Source organism: Myotis lucifugus, unplaced genomic scaffold, assembly GCF_000147115.1.
Source record: "Myotis lucifugus unplaced genomic scaffold, Myoluc2.0 scaffold_117, whole genome shotgun sequence".
Lineage (NCBI taxonomy): Eukaryota > Metazoa > Chordata > Mammalia > Chiroptera > Vespertilionidae > Myotis > Myotis lucifugus.
The window spans coordinates 1,319,628-1,344,914 of NW_005871165.1; the positions used below are offsets into that span (position 1 = coordinate 1,319,628).

A 25,287-nucleotide genomic window follows, 5' to 3' on the forward strand; every position below is an offset into this window, starting at 1 on the left:
CTGCAACCAGCATCGGTCCACTCCGCTGCTCCTTACTTCAAATTTCAATTCATGGTACGGGCTTCCAGCCCCGCATGACAGGGATGACCACTCACCCCACCCAGGGTGCAGGGGGGCTCAGCTGGAAGAGACTCCCAGGCTCTCAAACATGTTCTGCCCTTTTGGGACTTTGGTCTTGTTTCCAGCCCGTACTCCGCAAGGCTGTCTGTCTGGTCCCTAATAAGCCTGCACTGACAATCCCAGCCTGCCCCCCAGGAAGGCCCCATGGCTGGCCAAGGGCTCTGTGCCCTGAGGACCCAGCTCTGGCTGCCTTGTCCCTGTGCTCTGGCAGCAGAAAACTGGCCACTGGTCCCTGCGGTCAGCTAGAGAGGGTCTTTTCCCCAGCAGCTCACCAAAGCAGAATAAAGTCATCCACTCTATTCCCCATGTCCTCACACATTCCAACCACAGAAGCACAGAAATACAGGCCTCCCTGGTCTGTGGAATCCTGTCATAGGGAAGGAGCATCAGCTGTGGGCTTTCTCTCCATCCCGACACTGGGCTGCAGTTCCCTGACATCAGGACCCAATGGGTATTAAGTACCCACTTCTGCAGAAGGAACCCGAAGTCCTTGTGTGTGTGGGTATATGCATTTTAGATTCAATGGCACTAATTCTGCATTCTGAGGTTTATACATAAACTAGAGGCCCCATGCACTGGTGGGGTCCCTCGGCCTGGCCTGCACCCTCTCACAATCTGGGACCCCTCAGAGGATGTCAGACTGCTGGTTTTGGCCCAATTTCTGCAGGCCAGGCCAAGGGATCCCACTGGTGCACAAATCTGTGCACCAGGCCTCTAGTATGCATATAAGATCTTTGGTTAATCTCCCCTTCCCCCCTCCCCTCTGAGATTCATCAGTCTGTGTCTGCCCCCTGGTGGTCAGGGCGCATCATAGTTACTGGTCAAACAGTCAAACGGTTGAACAGTCACTTAGGCTTTTATATATATAGACAGTCCTCGGTTACGTCTGACTCAATATATGTCGTTTCGTGGTTACATTGCCATTTCCCACTTATTTATAAAAAAAAAAGTTCCATCATTTCGACGTATGTACATATGTGCTTTATGTTTTTTATTATTTATTTACCACAAGTAAAGGTCAGGAATTGTTATCTTTCTTTTAATTTTTTTTTACTGTTTCACTTCATTACTGCTGTGTATGTGTTCCATGTCAGTGACATAGGTGCTTATGTAGGTGGGTTCTGACTTACGGCAAAAATTGCATTATGTAGCGCCATAGGAACGGATCTCTGACGTAACCCGAGGATCCACTGTATAGATATGATTTCAGGGGACTAGCCATATCTCTAAAGAGGAAAAATAAACTCCTGGAGAGCTGCTCTATGTGTGGGAGAGGCAGCGAAGCTGTCAGCTTGTGCTCTGGGCTCAGCAGACCAGCTCCAGTGCTGCACTGGTTTTGAAGGCAACACACGAGCTCATTCAGGGGTGGGCCAGAGGGCCAGGAGGGTGAAAGATTTTTTAAAAATGAAATGTCATTATTGGAGGTGGTGCAGCCAAGCCTCAGGAAGTATCTTCAGGCCTTGGTGCCTCTGCTCGCTAGTGGTGGGGCAGGGAGGGCACCTCCCCAAACCCAGAACCTGCCTCCACCTCCCAGGGTTGCCCCTGCCCACCCAGCCAGAGCCTCCACCCAGCATATTGGTGCTCCTTGTCTGACTGGATTCTGGATCTCAGGGTAGGATGAAGCCGGGTGTCACCCTCAGCTGGGAACCTGTGAGGAGACACCCAGCCCTGACCCTTGGCTGCCCCCCAACCCCCCTGTCCACCATGCATCTCACTCTGGCTGTCTTGGTCTTTTATTTTTTTGTAAGTGTCTTTTGTATAACTAAATGCCCATGATAGTAGCTTCAGACTGGAAAGAGCAAAATAAAATAACACAGAACAAAACAAAACAAAACAAACAAACAAACACTGTGTCATTAAACCAAAAGTAGGGCAGTGGTCTCCCGTTTCTTTTGATCTAAAATTAAAATTCTTTCTCCTGACTTAAAGGCCCTACACAAGCCATGGACTCTCCCCCTCCTCCAACCATTGTCATTCATGGCACTGACCCCACCCCATCTCTGTGCTCCAACTGCTTGAGCCTTTGTTTCACCTGCTGAACACACCCAGCTGTTCCCACCTCAGGACCTGCGGATCCCTAACCTGGAACACTCCATCCCTATCACCTCATGGGTGGCTCTCTGTTGTCCTGCAAACCTCAGCTCAAATGTCACCCTACCCTCCATCTCTTATCTACTTAGGCACTCCTACCCCAAATCTACCATATTACCTGTTTTATTCTCTTCTCACCACTAGTTACCATTTTCTGTTCATTTACATGTGCCCTCTAGATCTCCTAGCAGATAGCCTATCTGTCTTATGTCTCCACAGCATCTAGGGAACCCAACTTACAGGAAATGTTCACAGAACACTTGTAAATGAATGGTTGTTTAGCTGGACAGGAGAATGCTGTCTCCAGATGTTTACAGATGTGTTGTGAGAAGGAAGAGTAGTGCTATTTGGTTTCCCCAGTGGATATAAACTGTGGACTGGGAGGCCGATTTCAGCTCCATATGAGAAAGAACGAGCAAACAGGGGTGCTCAAACGTGGTGGTGGGTGTGACCTGCCTAGGCAGGGGAGCTCCCTGCTGCTGGAGGCATTCAAGCAGAGGCTGGACACCCTTGGCAGGGATATTGCAATGCTCTGGACCAGGCTCTGCACTGGGCAGGGCCTAGGATAGAGGATGCCATCAAGTCCTCCTCAACCCTAAGAGCTTGTTACTGCACATTGAGCCTGACACTCCCCAGTGTCAATCTCCAGAGTGGGGACTGAGGGACTGTTTCCTGAAGGACTTAGGTAGGTCCCACCTTTATTCATTGACTCTTGTGATTTTATTTTTATTGAAAAGATAAATGCCTCAGTGTAATGTTTTCTCACCTATAGCAGAACTCCTGGGAGCTTTGTTAAAAAGCTGGATTCTGGGGCTTCCCAGTTCCATCCAATCAGAATCTCTGGGGGCGAGGCTCAGGAATCAGGATCTGATCAAGCGCCCAGGTGCTCCTTGTGCGTCCTAGCATTGGGGGACCACTGTTTCTAGCTCTTCTGCCCCTGAGTTACATGGGGAGCAGCTGCTCCTAAGATGAGCTGTGGAGTCCCACCTGGTGGCCTTGACCTAACTGAGGTACTGAATGGATGCAGAGAAAGCAAAGACTATTAAAGGACAAGGAACCACCCAGTTCACCAAGATTTCTAGAGGAAGTTGGGTACCCCTAGAGCCTCTAGAGCCAAGATTTCTAGAGGAAGTTGGGTACCCCTCAAGCTGGAGAAAGAGTGTGTGCAGCCTTTGTAAAAAGCAGCACAAATAGGAGGAATACCAGGATACAGATGTGAGGGGTATTCAAGTCAACCCCACATTCATTATCTCCCGGTGGATGTTACAGAATTGTTTAGAGCGGGGAAGCTAGAAGGACCAAGATCATGTCCTGCATTGTAAGTAACATGTTACCAAAGGAAAAAGAAAAACCTCCTGGGGTCTATCTTGGCAAGCTCTTCCTCCTGGCCTCCCTTGCCTGACTCGCCGGCACACCTGCACGCACAGAGCGCTTCTGAAGCACGGTTCCTCCATCACCTCGGGGTTAGAGCTGACCCGAACAGCGGGGGTACGAAGCCAGGCTGTCCATTGTCTGTGGTTTCTGGTGTGGGAGAGGTTGGCACTGAATTGGGAATTGCCTTGCCCCCAGACTAGACCTGCAAAGGCCTGCTTTCTTCAGTGCCTCACGTGAGCTATGGGTCTCATATTTACAGGAGCCGGGTGGTCCTGAGTTGCGTGCCACGGGGTCTCGGCCCAGCAGAAGGGCCCCCTCAGCCATGACTCAGGCGCTGAGCCGAGTTCTGGTCCACTCCCAACCCTGACACGTCTGCTTGTTCCTGCCAGGATCTGCCAACCAGAAGGCTGGTCTTGGGGTTCGGGGGAAGCATCTAACTACTGTGGTTATACACAGAGCAGGGCTCACCACTGAAAACGTTCAGATTCTCACCATCGCGAGGACACCCCGTGCAACCTCTGTGCCAGGGTTTTAAAGGGAGCTGCGGAATCGGAGGCCTTCTGCAAAGTTGTGTATCCGGTGGCCCAGAGTGTGCCCTGCCAGAGTGGCCACCCCCTGGTTCTGCAAAGGCCCGTTCCCCTCCCACTGCCTGCAAGGAGCATCGCTGAGAAAAGGCACAGAGCTCCACTCAGTGGGCGGCAAGTTTGGGGTTCTGTGTACATGGCCCTGTGGGGTGATCAAAGTTCTCCAGGTACATGTGAGGTGGAGGAAAGGACTCGACACTTTGTGGGACACACAACTATCAAATAAAATCAAAACACGCCAGAGAGTTCACGTGACTGTTATTTCCTTTAATAATGCAAAGGTGTAAACCTCAGAAAGGCCTGGCTGATTATCTGCACAACAACGTTAGCATTCTTATTAGTAGACAAACGTGATCCAAACCAGCCGTATAGATTTTCCCAAAGTGAGCAGAGACCCTGTGGGCCTGGAGGCTGGGTGTGGGGATGCAGGGAGCGAGGGGGGCGCCGCTCCTGCAGGGCTCTCCGGGGCACTGTCTTAGGGATTCTTGGTAGGGCTGGGCCATAGCCATGACCGACCCAGAATTCAGTGTCCATTGGGAGGGGTGCGTCCTCACGCTGTCTCCCAAGGGGCATCTCATTACAAACCGCGTCCTGTCTGAACGCGGCCACTGCAGTGACGCCAAAGCTGCATCAGCGGAGGTCTGCCTGGCGGGGGTGGGGGGTGGGTGTCTGAGGGGACAGGGCTGGGTCAGGCTCCCCTTCCTTTGGGCTAGCTCTCCAAAGAGTCCCTTCAGAAACACTGACACTGTCCCTCCCGTGCGGGTGGGACTGGGACCTGGGACCCTGAGGAGGGTGCTCCTGAATGACTTCTGCCCAAGGTGACATCAAGGGTGTGCCGGGGTCTGGAGGACAGTGACGGCTCTCCTGCACCAGGACTGAGCTCACGCCCCTGGCCCTCCCTGCAGCTCTTGCTAACTGACCTGGGATTCCCACCCCAGGCCCAGAGGCACCACCTGCCTCTCCTCAGTGCTCTGCCTTGTGCCTAAGAACCACACTGCTCCTGCTGCATGGGGTGAGGCGGCCAGGAGCCCCCGAGGGAGAGGACTGAATTGTGGCTGGAGGCAGCGAGGGCAGGAGGCAGCGGGGGCAGGAGGCAGCTGGGGCAGGAGGCACTATCCTGCCTGAGCTGTTAGTAGCATTTGGTCTCTGGTGTCTGCACTTGAGCCTCTAAACTGTGAGCACTAGGGATGGGCAGCTCTACCCCCAAAACCATGGGATCACTTAGATTCCCAAAGGGGAAATCACACAGAACTAAAAATTAAAGAGACCAAAAAGAACAAAAGTCAGATTTCTGTGGAGATGCTCAGAGAGGAGACATGTGGAATGATATGTGACCACAATGGAGGGAGGGAGTTTTTATTCAGTAGAAATTCCATCCCAAATATGCACTGATGTCACTAAGCAGGACTCACCTTGAGTCCCTGTGTGGGACTTTCACATACACCCCTACTTCCTCTCCTGGCCACGTGGGGGAGGCATACTCCCCAACAGCAGGGAGGAGCAGCTGGCTTTCACCAGCTTTAAAAATGTCACCAGGGCCACTGACCAATAGGGGCTTGGTGCATTCGGGAAGTATGACAGATTGACAGACCGAGCCCCAATTTATCAACAGTCCAGGCTGGGCAGCCTGGGAGTGGCCTGTGTCCTCCCTGCCGCCCTGTGTGCATGTATGGGCAGAGTGCAAGGCTCATGCCTGGCTCACAGTGGATGCTTCCAATCTGGGAGGCTGACTTATCGATAACGTGGCTCACTTTGAACCACACCCCCCAAGACATGAGGCTCTGTGCTGACCTGCAGCTGAGCAGCAGGTGTCCGCCCTCCTGGGAGACACGTGTCTCACTAAGCTGACACGTGTTGGGCACATTAACAGGTGGCCTTGCTCACAGAGCCATCATAGAACCAGGGAAACACTATAAGCAGGACAAGCATGATGGGGGCCAGACCTAGACCATGGGGAGATCAGAACATGTTGCTACCATATTTGAGCATGGCAGAGAGGGTATGGGGCCCCTCTGACAGGCTGCAGGACCAAAGCGCTTCCTGGAATGTTTGATCAACCCCAGTAAATACTCAACAAATCCAATTCTTCTGCTGCACGGTCAACAGGGTGACTTAATTTGCCATCATGTCATCAAAATGCTCAGGTGAATCACAGTGGTCCGGCTGCCTTATAGGGCACTGAAATGCAAGCAAAGACAACTAGTATTGAGGGGCAGAGGAGGGGTTAGAATGGGGGCATGTGGGGTTTTTAACAAGCTGATGCAAGCTTTGGGGGTACTCAGAAGTCTTCCTCTGCTACATTATTTTCAGGTAAGGACAAAAAATGCAGCAAGTAGCAGATGCGCAGCAATGTCGCTGTAAACCTAGCATGACGCCTTTTAAATACTGCGTAAAGAAAAGAGCTCCCAAGCGTATTGTACTGCCACTAAGAGGGGAGACCTCCTTATGAAGTGGCACAAAAATATACGGAAATGATGAAACGTCTGGAGGTCCAGCTTTCTCCAGTTGCAAACCTTCCTCTTCCACAGAGTGCGTGGGGCCGTGGCCATTCTTCCAAAGGGGGCACTGATCATTCTCATAGGAACTGGGCTTTTAAGCAAATTTAACTTTTCTGTGTGTTCTTAAGTTCCTAACAGAGCAAAAGAAGAGTCACTGCAGAGAAAAGCAAGGAGGCAAAGGTGTAGGACGCAGAGCAGCCTCCCAGGGTCGCTGCGTGCCCGGCCATGGGTCCCCAGAGAGAATGAGGTTGTTTAAAAACAAAGGTGGCAGTGGGGGTGTCCCAGTGATGTCCAAGGTGATATGTGTGACGACAGACACAGGAAGGGGAAGGGGAGGAGAAAAGAGAAGGTAGAGACAGAAACAGAGGAAAAAAAATAGATAAAAAGAAAAAAATTAGGTCAAATATAGAAAACACAAGAATCAAAGGTTAATTCAACTTTAGTAAATTAAATGTCGGAGGTTAGAGAAGAGTCCAGTGCGGTTCGTTACCACCAGGCCAGCTCCCAAGCTCAGCAGGGCCAGAAGCAGCACAGCAGGGTGAGCTCGGGGTTAGGGGTCAGCGAGCGCATGAAATTAAAGTGAGAGAACAGAAGCCTCCAGTACGACACAGGTTTTGATTAGGAGAGTGTTACCTTTGACTAAGGTGAGGTCTCTTAGCTACAGCCAATGAGCCTACCCATGGCCTTCCTGCCACTAGAGCTTTGCACACATAGTGGGAGAGATGCGTTTGATCACTGCAGTCTGGGTAGCAAACTGTGCAGAGGCCAGGGGGCTGCCTTTCCAACCACGAATTGAATTCTTCTTCCTATTGCACGATCCCACCACCCACAGTGCTGTTAAAGAAAACCTAGCTTTGCGCCCCTTACCTGCTACCACCTGCTGACCACAGAGTTCCATCTCCCACCCAGCGCAGAGCCACCTCCTCTGAGATGGTACGAGAGTGTGGTGAGCAGCCCCTCCCGCTCTCTCTGACTAATGGGGCTCCTGGATGATTAACGAGGACGCTGGCATCTCTAGCGGGCAGGACCCTGGAGGACAAGGTCTTCCCGGAACTTCTGGACATGACACACCCTGGAAGCTGCTGCTATGGGGCGTGCCCAGCATGTGAACGCAGCAAGGCTGGGCCCCCTGCCTATGGGATCTTATCGCTGGAAACAAATGCCATCAGAAGCAGACTCATTGCAAAGGGGTTACTCAAGCCTCTCACTCTCTCAGCTCCTAAATGTCCCATAAAGGCCGAGCAGACCTGGACACTCACACCAGACTACTGAATTCAAGAAAACAACTGACCGAAGAATGCGAAGAAAAAAGGGCAGAGGATGGCAGGGCCCCCCCCACCCCCATTCGGGCACCCTGCTAAGCAGTAGTGAGGACATTTCTTGCAGCCATACCCAGGTGCCCTGCCTTTGACACTGACCATGTGGCCAGTGCCTGCGGAGGCAGGCTCACCCCAGCATGTGTTAAGGGGTCTCCCTGAGAACACAGAGGGTAGGACCAATCGACGCTTCTGATCTATGGCTTAAGACGCACCTGCCATCTCCTGGAGGCCCCCACACGTCCGTCAGACACACACACATTCATGCACAACCAACCATTGGGAGCCACAGACTGATCTCATTGTGTTGCTGCTTGAATAACACACTGTCACACACACAGCTCTGTTGTAGGCAGCCCACATCCTTTCTGGCCTCACTTCCATTGGGAAGAGATACCTGGAACCTTAGCTGAGAGCCCAGGGAAACACTATAAGCAGGACAAGCATGAGGGGACCAGACCTAGACCATGGGGAGATCAGAACATGTTGCTACCATACTTCAACATGGCAGAGAGGGCATGGGGCCCCTCCAACAGGCTGCAGCTGTGTGCTGTATGCCCACCTCTCCTGCCTGTGGATGGCATTTGGCTGGTATGGAAAAGCAGAGAGTGATGTTGAAGATCTCTGCTCAGAGGGATTTGGTCAATGAGGAGACTGGCCACCAGCAGCAAGGGAGCTGGGCCGGAAAGCAGAACTCTCACTTTATTCCCACATTGAGCTGGTCCTGCATCCCTAGAGACGGACCTGCATCTCCTACTGCTCCCATCATGATCTCTAGCAGACTGGATCATCTTTCATGGATGGGATTTCCCAGTATCTATTTTTTCCACTTGCTCTGTTTCAAGTGGTTCAATTTAATCAATTTCGAGGCCCTTGGCAGATAGGATTTTTGATGAACTAGGCACCAGGTCTTCCTTCTCTTGGGGGTCCCCAAAGAGAAGAGATTTGGACCATGGCTGTGCAGGTAAGCAAGCATCAGATAGAAAGCGCTTAAACACAGGTACGTGGTCCTCGTATGAAATGGCAGATGGCAGAGAAGGTCTCACAAAGGAACCTTACTCAGCTTCCAAGGCTTGGCAGGAGCTGGGGCTTTTCCCACCCGAGGGCTCCCAAGGACGGGCTCAGCATCAGTCCTTCGAGGCCAAGCGACACCGGGCCTTTGCCCAGGATGCTGGGCCAAGCCTTCCTGGGAGTCCAGTACATCTCAACCCACTGCACAGGTAGGTACAAAGCAACACTAAGCGCTGCATGGGAACCGATCATGAGGATGGCTGTAAGCAAGCACATTGTGAGGGCTGTCCAGGCACATTAGGAGGGGCAGCACTGCATTAATTCCAAGCGGGGAACTCACGGAAAGCAGAGGGCTCGTACCTGGGATGGCTGTGGGCTGCGCCGAGGTCCTGAACACAAAACGAGCCGCCTTGGACTTCCCCTGCTGGTTCTCAGCCACCACGTAGACCTCATACTCAGCATTCCAGTCCAGGGACTTGAGCATGACGTGGTCACTGCTAGACGGGAGCCTCATCTCTGGTTTCCACTCGGAAGAGAGTTTCTGAGAGACACCGGCAGGAAAGACACAAGACACCAGGCAGGATTAGGTGAGAACACTGGTGAGACTAGCTAACAGAAGAACTTTGGTGTGTCAATGATTGGTGCAAAATCCGATATAATAAAAGGCTAATATGAAAATTGTCCCCTCGACTGGGAGTTCAACCAGGAGTTCAATCAGGGGGTGGGTCCAGCCGGCCAACTGCCCAGGGCCCCTCCCCTTGGATGGCCCCGCCCCCAATCAGCCCCTCCCATCCCAATAGGGCAGCGGTTCTCAACCTGTGGATCGCGATCCCTTTGGGGTCGAACGACCCTTTCACAGGGGTCACCTAAGACCATCGGAAAACACATATATAATTACATATTGTTTTTGTGATCAATCACTATGTTTTAATTATGTTCAATTTGTAACAATGAAAATACATCCTGCATATCAGATATTTACATTACGATTCATAACAGTAGCAAAATTACAGTTACGAAGTAGCAACGAAAATAATTTTATGGTTGGGGGTCACCACAACATGAGGAACTGTATTAAGGGGTTGTGGCATTAGGAAGGTTGAGAACCACTGCAATAGGGGGTGGGGCCTGCTGGCCAACCGCCTGCAGCCGCTCCCCTCCAGCCAGCCGGACCCCACCTGTGCACGAATTTGTGCACAGGGCCTCTAGTAATGAAAATAAAAATCAATGATAGAATGTGGTGTTTATTCTTTACCAGCCTGACAAACCCTAAGGATTACACACGTCAGGGGGTCAACCTTACATGTTTGAAAACACAAACAGTGGTGGCTGCTAGTGGGACATGAGTATCAGGTGTACATTTTACCATTAGGTCCAATCCTGGGCCACTCAGAGTGCCCACAGGAAGGTGCACTCAGCTCAGCAGAGCACTGCACAGGGCAAAATCTGCAGCTGGCGGTAGAGGGTCCCTTTTTCCCCTTGAATGCTCTTTCTAGTTATATCCCTCACCGCACCAATGAGCTTGTTCTGAGTGGGAGTTTATCAAGCCACTGGCAGGTGACCTCCTCCCTGACACAACAAGGAGGTTGGCAGAACTCCTGAAAAGTCTTCAGATGGTTTCACAGTTGCTCAAACAGCCCACCTCTTCACAGTCTTTAGAGAGGTGTAGGCTGGGCTCACAAGAGCGTTTGGCAAATGTTTACTAAGTGACGAGCTGCTCCTCAGAAGAGCAGAACACGCTCTAGTGTCACCTGGGAGGTGGTGTGGCCCACGGCGGAGCTGCAGGGAGACTTATCTTACAGCACAGCCATCTCTCCAGGCAGAAAGACTGGCACCAGCCAAAGACCCGCCTTCAGGAAGGGGCCGTGGCCACCACTATTGTGGGGAAATGCTGGAGGGAGTGCTAGTTTCCTTAGCATCTAACCCGGAAGTGGAGGTGCTGGAAGTTTGCTTGTGCATATGCCACCATATGGTCCCTTTTTAAAAAAATATATTTTATTGACTTTTTACAGAGAGGAAGGGAGAGGGATAGAAAGCCAGAAACATTGACGAGAGAAACATCAATCAGCTGCCTCCAGCACACTCCCTACTGGGGATGTGCCCGCAACCAAGGTACATGCCCCTGACCGGAATCAAACCTGGGACCCTTGAGTCCGCAGGCCGACGCTCTATCCACTGAGCCAAACTGGTCAGGGCATATGGTCCCTTTTTAATTGAAAACAAAGAAATTCAGCTGTCTTTCCCCTTATTTCTCTGAAAATAAGCTTCTTTCATTGGCAAACATTGTTACCAAAGAGACAACCAGTATGTAAAGCAAGTATTTAATAAAGCAATCATGATGTCATATAATACATGTTAATATATATTAATGATATTTAGCAAACACTAAGTTTTCAGAGGATGGTCAAGGTTGTGGAAATCTAACACATCTCAGTGTTTTGCCCCAGCTGTCTTTCCAGCTCAGACCTGCCTGGCACAGCCACAGTGATTCTTCTGGAAAACTGACATCTGAGCAGGCCTCCAAGGGAGGCACTTCCCGCCCCAGCCGGCACCTTAGCAGTAATTACTGTATTTACCAGGCACGGAGGTTTCCAAGTGTCAGTCACACTTCCGGTTTGCATATATTACAACTAATGTTTATAACAACCCGATAAGCTATTTTGTTCCCATTTTACAAAAGAAGAAATGGAAGTTTGGGGAGACTGGATGGTGTATTTGGGTCACATGCTGGACCTGGACTCCATGTGTGTCTGGTCACATCCGTGTAACAACAGCCGGAGGATTCCCCCCCCGCCCCCCCCAGCCCTGTCCACTTCCAGTGCTGCCAGTGCTGCCAGGTGTGTGCCCAGCGCCTGCTTCTCCTCTAGGAGTCTGTGTGGTCTGTGACCTAACCAGGTGAGGGCTCACCTTCCCCTTCGACAGGGCTGATCCAAAGGCAGAAGGAGTAAGTCATCTTCCTGGAAAAAGCCTTTCTTGGGGGCTAGTTGAAGGAAGGCAACTGCTCTGTGGCTCAGTATTTCCTAAGTAAGAAACCCTAGCAACCGACTGTTCCCAGTGCTCTGACACTGCCTCAGCAACTGGCCACGGTTGGCAATGGCCAAGGGTCATTCTTAAACCAAAACAGGAGAGAGATGCTAAATTAGGGGTTGGGGGCGAAAGGTGTAATGATGGAAATCTTAGACGGGTGCTGAGCCAACCAGGAAGGAAAGGCTTAGGGCCACACTCATAGTTAGCAGGATTAGAACAGCTCAGTGGGGTGAAGAGCTGGCGAGGGAGCTCGCCCAGTTTCGTCCATCAGACAGATCTGGGTCTCAACCCTGGCTGGCCCGGCCTTCTGAGGTCAGGCTCTTCCTGACTGCACAGCCCTCACTTCCTCTGCCACACGTGGCGGTCATCGTGAGGCCTATTTCATAGGGTCCTGTGGGGAGAAATTGCATGTACTCACAGCACCTGGCCCGTGAGGTTGCAGTGATTAGATAGCAGTTGCAAAAAGCACAGGGTAATGGCAAAATAACTTTGTACCAAAGTTCAAGAAGCAGGAAAACCAGTCATGGTATGAGTTTCTCACCACCACAGCCATTTTGGAGGTTTTGAAATGGTCCCAGTGTGGACATGAACTAACAGCTGTAGGTCAGTCTTGAGATTTGGAACCCTGATCAGGGCCCAACACACAGAGCGATGGTCCAGCCCGCCCAGTAAGGGGCAAAGCTGGACCTGGAACCCGTGTCTGTCCAGCCACATCAGGCTCTGCCTGTGGTTGCCCCACCAAGGTGTGTGCCAGGGATTCGGGGCAGGGCTGAGCCCTGGGAAGGGGCACTCACCGTGCGGTACTTGACCAGGTAGTGTCTGATGGGGGAGCCGCCGTCGTCCTGCTTGATCAGGTTCACCTTGATGGAGTTGCCATCCTCTCCCATCTGCCCTTCGAGCTTAGGAGCGCTGGGTTCCCCTGAAACAGCCAGTTGGTTCACGTGACATTTTCCTCCACAAAATGAAACCCATCCATCAGGAAGGGATGCACTGATGGGGTGGGGCTGGGCTCTTTTGCTTTCTCAGAAATTCAAATGGTCAAAAAGCAGAAAACATAAGACTTTGGATTCCAGTTAGATGCCTCAGACTTAGCCCAAACTTAGGCCCTTTGGGGATGTTCTGGGCAACTGACTCCCTGGAAGCACAACCCTTCACACTCCTGAGCTGGGCCTTTGCTCCTGTTTCCCCCTGGAACCTGCATTTACTTTTCACTGCTATGCTCTTACAACTGAAAACATAACTTTTATAAACCTGATATTTTGAGAAATGGCCTGAAATATGGAAAAATGAGAGCATTTAAGGAGAAAGCTCACATGCATAAAATATCTTTTCAAAGCAGCCTAGTTTCTTCTCTGGATATCTAAGTAATAACATTAAAAAATAATTTAATTTCCTGGCTGTGATTAAATAAAGCACTATTTGCCAAGGCAAGTTTCTTATGTGTCTTGCATGTATGGCTCAGCTGATTGAGATAATCCTCAACACCTTGTCTTAAAGTAACAATCACGAAGTCCCTGTCTTTGTGAGGAGAGAGAACAATGTGTTTAGCAGTTTTCAGCAGAAAAGGGTCCCTGTGTGTCTTTATTTGCAGCTTGTGCTCAGCGGGCAGCGCTGCATCCAAGGCTGAGAGGGAAGATGTGCTATGTGACAGGCTGCTGGGGTGGTGCTGGGGGGCTCGTCAGTGAACGAGGCACTGATTTACTTTAAGATAAACTATTTCATTAGTAGACTCTGAAAGCAGTGAGGTGAGAAATGTGTGCTATGGAAAGTTAAAATGAAGAATTAGCACACTTGGAAATACTGCACTTCCTGTGTGAGCCACCTCTGAATCGGTTTCAAGGCCTCACAGGGAACGTTTGGGAGAGCCCAGAAAACAGAGACCTTCTGCGTGGGCTGCCTGGGCTTGTGCTCTGGAAGACAGAACCACGGACGTGAGACAAGAGCCAGGAAAGGCTTGTCAATAGGGTTGGGACCTCAGCACCCCAAGTGTACCTTTGGAAACTTGTGAGAAGGCTGCTGGCAAGGCCCGTTCAGCCCACTGTCCTGGGTCAGTTACTCTGGGAACCTCAAAATGGCCCCGTGTCCTGCTCTCCCTTTAAGACAAAGAGGAAGCAGAGAGAAAGCTCAGGAGAGCTCTGGTACCCAGCCTGGGCCAGCGGTGTGCACGTCACCTGGGAGCTCCTTAGAAATGCAGACTCTTATTTTAACAGGATCCACGTAATCGTGTGCACATGTAGGCTTGGGAAGTGCTAGCAAAGGGCACACATAAATGCTGCGACAGTGAAGATGTATATCCTTAATGCTGAGCAACCAAGTATTTGTGCTTGTTATGTGTGTGTTTTTTTCCCCCAGTGATTGAGACAAAAGAAAAACAAAAATAAAAAAGATAAAGGGGCTTCAGGCAAAAACTTGTCCTATTTTTAAGACATTCTGTAGTCACAGGCCCCAATGATTCCGTGGAGAATATTTAGAAGATAATGTCAAGGCATGTATGCTTTTCACGTTCTTTTGGCCCGTTCTAAGCCCTAGTAATCCAGTTAGGTCTTATATCACCATGAATACCCAGTGCTGAGAGGAAACGCCAGGGAGTACAGGTTAGTAGGCCAGCTCCGTGTCACTCACCAGTGCTGAATGGTGGGTGTAGGAGATGCAGGGGAACTTTACAATGCTATTCTCTGGCTGGTTAGGGTGATCAACTCACTCTGGATGGCCTGAGACTTTCCAGGTGTTATCACACCAAGTCTTAGGCTCTAGAGAAACTGTTAGTCCCAGGCAAACCAGGGGCTTGGTGACCTGGCACTGAATGGATATGGACACTAGTCATTACAAGTTTCTGTACCCAGAAACGCGATATGGGCTCTGTGATGAGTGGCCTGTTTGCCTTCAGGAGGAGGGAAGGAGGCAGCATCAGTGGCCCTTCCAACACACCCATTGGGCAGGGACCCAGCCCTTCCCCAGGCACCATGGAAGGGAAGTAGAGATTAAATTATTATTTCCTCTCAGATTTGGGCAGGGTGGGCTCCCAAGGCTGAACCGATACCGCCAAACATGGACCTCTACTTTGGGGATATCTATTTAGATGAGGTGCTTTCTTTGATGTCTGTGAAATCCCTTTAAACTGAATGCTAAGGATGCCACAGGAGAGCCCGAGGGGCTGGTGCCTTGGACGGGTCTCCACATTTGAAAATACAGGCCCTGGACCCGATGCTCTCACTCTGACATCACTGTGACACACCATGGCCACTGCCCCTGATGGACTGTAAGATCACCACAGCTATTTCCATGACACTGTAAAAGACAGAATTTGAAATATAGGATATTCATCCATTTTTAGGAAATGCACCCCCAAATCAATAATTCTATATTTCTACGGCACAGAATGGTCCTTTAAAAATTTTTTAAGTTATCTTAAAAAAGTCTTATCTTTTAAAAGAGAACCTAAGTCTCTTCAAAGACATATGAATGAAAATCTCACCAACGAATCCCTGTATAAACCAACAGCTCTGATGAAGGCACTCTCCTATCCTATATAATAAATGGGTAATATGCAAATCGACCAAATGGCAGAACAACTGGCCACTATGACACACACTGACCACCAAGGGGCAGATGCTCAAAGCAGGAACTGCCCCCTGGTAGTCAGTGCGCTCCCACAGGGGGAGCGCCACTCAGCCACAAGCTGGGCTGACGTCTGGTGAGCGCAGTGGCAGTGGCAGGAGCCTCTCCTGCCTCTGCAGCAGGGCTAAGGATGTCCGACTGACGGCTTAGGCCCGCTCCCTAAGTCGTCAGTCGGCCATTCTTTCAGGGCTCCTGGACTGCTAAAGGGCACAGGCCAGGCTGAAGGGACCCTCCCCCCGCCGGAGTGCAGGAATGTCGTGCACCGGGCCTCTAGTCTTTGTATGTTTCAGAAAAACATCATTGGGATCACAGAGAAACCACTATACTATATCACAGTTAGAACATGGTTGTAACATTTACCAGTTAGAACACTATAACTTGCTATCATTTTATCTCAGTGACAACCATGATACTCTGATATGTGTGTACTACTTTCCCATATAAGTTAGAGCATTTTATATCATATAATATTCAGGTGTGTCACTTAGAGTGCTTTAAATATGAGTTATTCAACAAATGTATAGAATGAGTACCTACTAGGTACCAAGTAAGCTACTGGAGTTTCAAAGGTGAATAAGACAAATGAAATAAACTGAGTTATAATCAATTTAAAAAATGCTGGGGCCTATGTATAAAAACATAAACCTTCCTATGACAGTATTTCTAAAGGAAGTGCATATTCAACTAACATCATAGGGATTCTGACCCACTTTGTGGCTGTGTTACTTATCGTAGGCACATCAAGATGTGGAAAGAGCAGGATTTGTTTAATCAATTGTCTTATGCATCTTCAAATGTTTACTGCCAGTCATTTTTTTAAAGGTTAGGTAAGGAGTAAAGAAACTATTTCCTGAACTCTCTGTGCCAGGGGGTAGGGGAGGCTGGGGAAAGGTCAATGGGGAAAAAAAAGGAGATATATGTACTACTATTTGTAATACTTTAAACAATAAAATAAAATAAAAAAACAAAAACAAAAAAAGAAGTCTCCAGCCAGCCTGGAGAAGGAGGGGAGCTGAGGCTAAAGGAGTGGGCATGGCCTTCAGGAGGCTCCCTGCTTTGGAGAACACATTAGGGGAGGAGAGTATTTAGAGGGTCCCCACGTGCACTCTGATCTGCGGTGGCTGCTCTGATTGACATCATTATGGGTAATTTCAGCAAAACCAATATTGTAATTATTTGTAAATGCTGGTTTGCAGTTCAGCAGCAAGAGGCAGGTTGCTCCAGGAAAACCGTGGGGTTAATTATACCCTCTGAGTTTAGCTTCAGCCGCGAGTCTTATTTCCCCCCAAAATATTTTCTGTAAAGACTAAAACAGCGGTACCTTAAAAATGAACCTTGCCAATAACAAATATGAAATATCAAGCAGTTCTGGTATTTTCTAGAAGAATGTGACTCATGGACGCAAGAAAATAAAAGACTGTACCATAGAGACCACCTATAGTCAGAAATAGTACATGCAGGTCCTACAAATTCCTCTTATAAACGGCAATTTAAATGCGTATTTCTGGCCTTGCAGATTGTAGGTTCTTCTTTGTAATTATTGAGCTACTGTGCCCTGAACCTGGAGTCAGCTTCATCCTTCCCCTCATCAGCAGAAGCTCTGGGGTCAGATCCCTGCTGCTGGGTGTCTGCATTCCACAGCAGCAGTGAGAGCAAGCCCGGGCAGTCAGACAGCATTTGTGAAGTTTAGGAGGAAAACGGTCTACTACTTCTTCCTCAAAAAAGCCCGACACCAGGAGCTGTATCTTCTGAATGAAAGGCTAAGGTGCCAACAGGCACCCTGAGAAAGGCTGGGTCAACCTGGCATCTCCCTTCATCTACTCTGCTCTCTCTCCCCCGGCACTCGCAGGTTTGGACATCGGAGATAAACCCACAGTGGATGTAGGAGCTGTGTTGGAACCTCTCTCTTTGTCTATCAAGTAGGATTGTCTAGCATTAAAATGATTGTTTCTTTTGTTTATCTTAACTCCTGTTCCCACTTGTGTATGCCTTTTCATTGTTTTAAAAAGCCTAACATGCATGATTTAGCTGTTTAAATATGAAGCCTATTTGATTTTTCCGACTCAGGAACATTCACAATGACATCAAGAGGTTAGAAGTTTGACTGGTCCTTAGGGGACCGGCAAATTCCTTAAGGGAATCAGGATTGAGAGCTATTAGAACACTAAGTCTCCCTCCTGAGACCCAACACTTTGCCCTAGATGCCACACAAGCCAACCTAACGTGATCTGTGCTGCATACATTCTTGGACCCTCAAACTGTGCCCAGTGTATGGAGAAAGGATGCTTAGCTCCCTGTGGCCAAGCTCACGGAGGCGTCTAGCTCACAAATCCCGTCAAGCATGGGATTTCCCAGGAGTTAGGAATGTGAATGTGTGTGCTGGGGGAGGGGTGGGCAGGAAAATGTTCCCACAAAATACAAATTAACCAGTCACAAATGAACTCTGACAGACCAAACCACAAAATACCAGTTCCCTTCTCGTGGGTATCATGAAAACACCAACAGATTAATTGATCAATTATCTTTGTTTCATCATCCTAAAAAGAAAATATAACCACGAAGGTATGGCTTGTGGTTATGGGGCCGATCCAGGCTGAAGAAGTTATGACAGAAATAACTGCTATCGCCAACAATTAACTCGACTCCCGCCTCTGAGGCCACAGGCACATGTTCTACATCACCTCCTGGAGGGCAGAGTACTCCTGGGAGGAGCCTCACACTAGGGAACCCTGGGGATGTGGGCACTTTCCACAGCCCCCGTCCCTGTCCCCTGTCCATGGATCTGGGCCGACCCTTCACTGCCTGCCCTAGTCGCCTGGCGCTAGCTCTCCACCCTGGCAACCAGCAGCGCAGGGAGTCCTTGGGAACAGAGGCAATTAGAGCAGAAGCCCTGGTGGAAAGTCTATGCGAGCTGCCCGAGACCGTGGCCATCCGACACAGCTGTAAAAATAAAGGAGGGAGTGGAAGGGGTGGTTAGTGATGTTTCAATCTAAGAAGGAAGAGTGGGTGTTACAGAGTTTAGTTCATCAGAACCAGCATGTCCTAGTACGAGTCAGTGTCAGTAGCTAAATAAAAAAAAGATCATTATGAGGGGTAGGCAAGGATTCATGCTCCGACATGCAGCACACTGAGCAGGGGAGGGGGGGGTGAGAGGGGGGCAGGGGCTTCTGGTCACACACATGCTGGTGGGGGAGGGGTCCCATTTACAGAGTCCTCAGTAGCTGACGGAGTCACTGGTGGAAGCAGGCCCTGCAGTGACACATGCCATCTCAGGGGCATTGAGGTCCCCACAGCAAACCCACTGCTGGGCTCTCTGGCAGAGGCCTGAGCTTCCCTGCTGTGAACTGCCACACCCAAAGCTCGGGAGGCTCAGAGCCAAGAGCCGCTGGGGCCCGGTGCTCAATGCCTGTTCTCACCTCCCTTCTAATTCAGTGCTGCTGGGCCCAGTGAACACTGTGGATGGGAACCCCAGGGGACGTAGCTAGATCCTCCAGCACATGCTAAGTGCACCCCAGGCAACTGGATTTCAGCAGCTGTGGGGTGTACAGCCCACGGCCCGAAAGACTCCCTGCTCGCTTACACCCTCCGCATGTAGGTCCAACTAGTGCCCAGAGCAAGGAGGCAATAGCGCCCTGAACTAACAAGCTTCATTTCTCTCCCCCGGAAATGTTATTTGCTCTAATCTCTCCATTCCCTTAAATTTTATTAATAAAGGCCATTTCCTGCTTCTCATCTCAATGACAAGTCTTTGCCTGTCCCTTTGCTGCTGGCAGGAGAGGGTCCGGCTGTGGAATGCTACAGGCTCTCAGCGAACGTTTTCGTACTGGCCACATGTTTCACTGACAGCTGAGACCACTGCTAAAGTGTGTTTCTAGGGCAGCTGCAGGAAACATCTTCAAACATTTCTTCCCTTGCTGACTCTGTCTGGGAGAGCTCTCTAACTAATCTGTGGATTAGTTTCTACCTTGTGAACGCTGTGCTTTGTTTCATTCTGAACATTCTAAGCATTGCACAGAAATGGCCAAGCTTGTTCTTCTTTTTTTAAATAGTACATTTTTATTAATTTCAGAGAGGAAGGGAGAGGGAGAGAGAGAAACATCAATGATGAGAGAGAATCATCAATTGGCTGCCTCCTGCATGCTCCCTACCGGGGATCAAGCCTGCAACCTGGGCATGTGCCCTGCCTGGGAATTGAACCGTGACCTCCTGGTTCATAGGTCGAAGCTCAACCGCTGAGCCACACTGGCTGCGCTGGCCAAGCTTGTTTTTAAAAAAGAAAGTAAAGGGTTTCAACCCAATGCCTGCTCACACTAAGATTTCAGGGGGAATGTCCAGGCTTTGTCCCCACACATCAGCCTCTGAGCAGTCACCATGGCCTAAAGGAGCCTGATCCCCCTTGGGGAAATGATGAAACCACAATATTTGGGGTGGGACTTGGAGTTAAGAAAATCTTAGGTTCCCAACATCCCCTGTCCTAAGACTCACAGAATAGGATGCTTTTTAAAGTATGTAAAATATATGATCAGATGTTTCCCTGCTTTGGGGACATTCCTACTTAATGGGGACAATGTAAATATCAAATATGTCCTTTTTGGAAATAAGGACAGCTCTGATCCAAGACCTCTTTCCAGGAGTCCGGATGTAAATGGGACTAAATGGGGACACAGTGGCCATGCTGAGAGAGCCGAAGCCCTCAGAGGTGGTCAGTGTGGAGGGGGTGGGAGAGGGAGCATCACAGGACTCACACACGTGGGGAGCACTCAACGAAATGACAGACCAGGAGCGAAGAGCATGCGAGATGAGCTGTGGATGGGTTTGTTCCTGTGGATGTCGCCCAATCAGTTTTCAGAGAAGTGAGGTCAACCGGGGCCCTCGCATGCATGGGCACACTGGGCGTTACTGGGGTTAGTTTCGCTTTTGTGATCAGTGCAGCCTGTATGTGTCTCAGGTTGGGATTTGAAGAAAATTTTCCGTGAGAAGAGAGCAGAATGCACATGACTCCCGGGCCAAGGTTCTGAAATCGTTGTTCGCTTTCACCGGGAAAGCTGTGAGCAGGGGCTGCCTTTCTCTGTAATCATGAAATATTTTCACAAATTCGTGGCAGTTGCAATATTAACTAATTGTTTCGTCACTGCTCTGTACTTAATTAGCCTACAATTTTATCTCCTTTGCTGTAATGGCCAATCACGTGCTTCTTGGTCACATGGAGCTCTCCTGTCATGGTCACACCAAGTGACTTTGGCTTTGACTTGTCCCCCCTGCCCGGGAGAGGGTCGCTCTTGACTAGTGACACCTCAGGGATCACAGCAAACTGCTCTAGTTCAAAATTCTTAAGTCTCTCATCTCAGAAAGTCCTCAATTTGCATGAATTTCATGAAGCACTCTCATTGGTTTTAAGCGAATACAACCTTTGCAACTATAGGGTTTCACTGTTGTGAACAAATACATTTTCACATTTTCATGTAAATATGACTCATTTTAGAGCAACTGTGGTTTTTAGAACTACTGGATAAAGTTAAACAACAATGTCATAAAGCTAATTTACAAAACTGTTTTCTGGGAAATAATGTTTGCGAACTATCTGGTAAAAATTCAAGTTTGCAAACTGTGCTGTGGCTAAGTGGTTTTACAGTAGATAGCAGTTTGCATGGCCAAATTCTTAAAGTAAAACATTAAACCAAAGGCTGTCTTGGAATCAAATTGTCATGTGAAGGCTGCAAAGAATGATGAGTTCTGCCTGTGAATTGAAAACAAGAGGAACTCTCCCAAATGGCTTTACTTAGGAAATCTGAGACGGGAAGCAATGAGCGGGCCCTGGGTGCCAGGCCGTGGTCCCAGATTTATTTCACTTATCAGAACAAAGAGTTTTACCTTCTGTTCACCAGCGTGGACGACATCATCAGCACCATGCAAGCCACATGACAAAGTCACATGATACGCACGCACATGATTGGTTGAAAGGAAAGTGGAGAAGGTCACATGGAAAATACAAAAAAATTAAAAACTGATGTAAACAATGGGCAGGGAGAAAAATCAACAACAAAATCACAGACTAAATAAAAGGAGAAATCAAATTAAATTAGCAGCATATATAGGAAACATTGGGAGGACGGTAAAACCGCCCAGAAATGGAGAATAATAAATCATAAAGAGCATTTGGTTAACACCAATAAGCATTAGATACAGCTGCAACACTGCATATTAATAACACATCAAGGAACATGTAAAGTGGCTTTAAAACGGGGAGGAGTTTCTGTCAGGACCCGGCTGGCAGAGTCAATCCGGAAACTGCTGAAGGAAGAGAAAACGCAAGTCATTATCACAGGTTCCAGAAACATCTCAGCGTCCTTGGGGAACAAGGGCAGGGAAACAGAACATGGGTCGTGAAGGAAAAGTCCCCTGATGCTTAAGGCGTAGACTGAGCTCTGTGAGGACAGGCCGGCACATCACGTCAAGAGAAGTCGTTTCATTCCCTTTGGTGCAGAGGAGGGGGCCTGGGCATCTTTCCTCACTTCCCTACTCATGTGCCCCAGTTATCCCAGGGGCCCCGACACATGTAAAGGAAGAGGTCAGTGTAGAAAGAAAATAGGTGTCCTTCTGGTGGTTGAGGCAACGGCTCCGTCAACAGTGAACAGAAACGAAACCCCTAACCCAAGAAGCTGAGAGTTTGATGTTAAACAGCCTTTGTAGAGACAGTTAACTCTTTAGAACTGTGGCTGCATCGATAAGACACGTTTTGACTTTTACAAGGAAAAAAATCGTTTTCTTGTTTGGATTTATCCACATTCCTTTTCGTTCTATGTTGTGTTTACACTCCAATTTGTTGCTTACATGTGACAGGAATAACCTTGTTTTGTTAGAAGGCATTTTGGGTTTCCCACCTCAACTTCCAGAGGCTGAGGGGAGTTTTGGCTATTGCCAATTGAAGCTGGGAGAGAAGAAAGGCCAAGACGAGAGGTGAAGATATCACTCTGCCCAACTACTTAAGGATATTTTGAGAGAAATGTTTTAACCAAGGTACGTGCTCCCTTGCTACTGTGAGCTGATAGCGTGCAAACTTCTTACCGTCCGACACACACAGGTTCTGCACATGCCCACCACTGGTGTCCTGTAGGAATTCTTACAACTGAGAAGTTTATCCTTTGATTTTATTTAGGACACCTTCATTCATTCATAATTGTGACTAGATCAAAACACACACACACACACACACACACACGGGACATTCTTTCATTCCAGCCTCATTGACGGACTGATGATTGGGAGATTTTGTGTGCTTCCAGCTGCTGTGCTGTTAGTTCCACTGCCATTCAGCTGTGCAGCATTTTGCCTTCCTGTTGAGCAATGCATTCATGCTACATACAGGCTGCTGCCCAATTGTGACTGTCTTTTCTTTATCTCGGTATCCACTGGGACCTACAATTTGGGTCAGTAGCCAAGTGGTTTAAAATAAAAAACTCAAACTTTCTTCTCTTTGGATGACACTATGAAACATTTTATCTGTGGGCAGAAATGCCTGATATTTAATAATTAAGCACATGTCAGGGGAGAAACACCTAATTCTTCCTTAAGGAAAAATATGGATCCAAGGTTGTATTTTACTTCCAGAGAAGATGGACTTACGTTGAGGCACCTTAAATATGACAGCACTTGTGCAAATGTGTAAGGCGGCCTTCTCCCCTGCGCCCGGCACATGCACTGCACACAGGAGAAGGGATGGGGGCATTGTTGTTAGAAGAACAAAGGTCCTGTTAGTTGCATTCCTTTTCCAAATGCAAAAACCCATCATCTGAATGAAACCCATGTGAGCACAGTTCATTTTCACCCACTCTGCTCTGCTGGCGAAATGAAACCTCAAAAGCGTCAGGAATTAAAATTCACTGCAGCACACACACGAAGAGAACACCAAGAAAACAGGCCCTTAGCTACGCTCTGCAGTAGGAAAAACACCATTCCATGCAACGCAGAACCAGGACAACCTTTTCTTCTCCGTTCAATTTTGTGTGGAAAGCCTGGCCCGGGAGTGGGAGCGGTACTGTGCACACCTGCTTTCTTCTGCTTTCTGTGGCCTGACCCCAGCCCTGCTCACGGATGCATGCCACTTTTCGGTGCACTCAGACATGTTATAAAATCTAAAACTCTCACACAGCTGAGGACCCGCACTGTAAACACACACACACACACACACACACACACACACACACACACACACACACCTACAGTTGATCTGTCAGGGGATTTAAGGCCTAACCACAGCGTACTTCATTCGAGTTTTAAAACGATTAGCTTGGAGCATGTTATGGCTGTGATGAAGTGCAATGTGATATGGTCTGGCCCCGACTCTATCATCAGGAGATGAATTCCAGAACTTTCATCTGGATGCTCAATACACAAACTTGAGCAAGCCCGGTTATGCGTTTTTGGGCCATGCTTTTTCTTGCACTGGGAGCGCCCTTCCTTCCCATGTGCTCTGTGGACACAGCTCCCCTACTGGGCCAGACACGGGAGGCAGGCTGTCAGGACTCAGCCAGTCTTCCTTCTTGGCTTCACCCTCTGCCTTTCTCCAAATAGCCATTTTCTCCTACTTCTTCCCTCGTTTTCTTTTAGCTACTGCTATATGAGCGTGTGGCGTGTGTGTGTGTGTGTGTGTGTGTGTGTGTGTGTGTGTGTGAGAGAGAGAGAGAGCATCAGTGGGGAGGGACAATGAAAGCTGGGAAGAGATGCTGTTCTTTTGTCTCATCAGGGTTTCGCTAATCCTTTTCTAATTTTGACTTGAGGATAAATTTTGAGAAGTCTCCTCATGCACAGGTATTCTTTACATAATCACCCCAGCTCCTTGGGTGGTGCCGGGTCTGCTCTCGTGGCCAAGCACACAGCATGCTTAGAAAACCACACTGGTGAGGAGCAGCCATGCATTCTCAACTGTTGCTTTAATACAAGGGAAAACCATGAGCAGCGTTGTGACCCAGAAGTCAGATCTGCAACAAGCAGCAATCTGGCCAAGGGCAGCTCAGCTCCGTACTCACTAGATGATTCTGTGGTTGTAAGGGCAGGAAGAGGCCAGGTTGCTATGGAAACAGGAATGACAGAAAAGGCTCAGAAAGGTGAAGGAGGAAATGGACATAAATTCATAAGTGTGTCTATATATTTAAGGCATTATGATCAAGAAAAGACAGGGATGGTGAAGGAGATATTCTCTCACTGTTTTCTTCTCTGATTTATCAATGTGAATATACTTTAAGGAGATTATCAGAGATTTTGCCGACAAATCACTCTGACACATTGAGAAATACTATAACCCTCATTTACTCTTACCATGAATTACAGCTATTATGTGCTGAGCCCTGTGTTTTTCATACTTGATCTTTAATTCTCACAAATACCTACAAGGTAGGTAAATCTGTCCTCCATTTGAGTGGTGAGAAATCTGAGGTTTGGGGAGGCTGAGCGACTCATTAAGATTATGGAGCTGTGCACAGAGGTGGCACAGCTGGGATTTGAACCAGGCTGTTTCCAGCTCCCAAGCCGGACTCCTGCTGCTGCGGTACACAGCTTGGAACGGCCCAAATGGGGTGGTGGGCCTGCTCCTGACTCAATCAGGTGCAACAAGAGGCTTCTGAGCATGGGGCGGGGTCCCCTCCTGTGGCT

General features: G+C 48.9%; 1 protein-coding gene across 1 annotated transcript in view; it reads right to left on the bottom strand.

Moving 5' to 3' along the window:
- The window catches only part of NCAM1 (neural cell adhesion molecule 1), a 323,962-nt gene that overhangs the window by 9,221 nt on the left and 289,454 nt on the right, over nucleotides 1–25,287 (bottom strand). Inside the window, 2 exon segments of the mRNA XM_023757902.1 lie at nucleotides 9,355–9,535; nucleotides 12,816–12,940. Of these exon segments, the coding sequence (XP_023613670.1) occupies nucleotides 9,355–9,535; nucleotides 12,816–12,940 (306 nt within the window).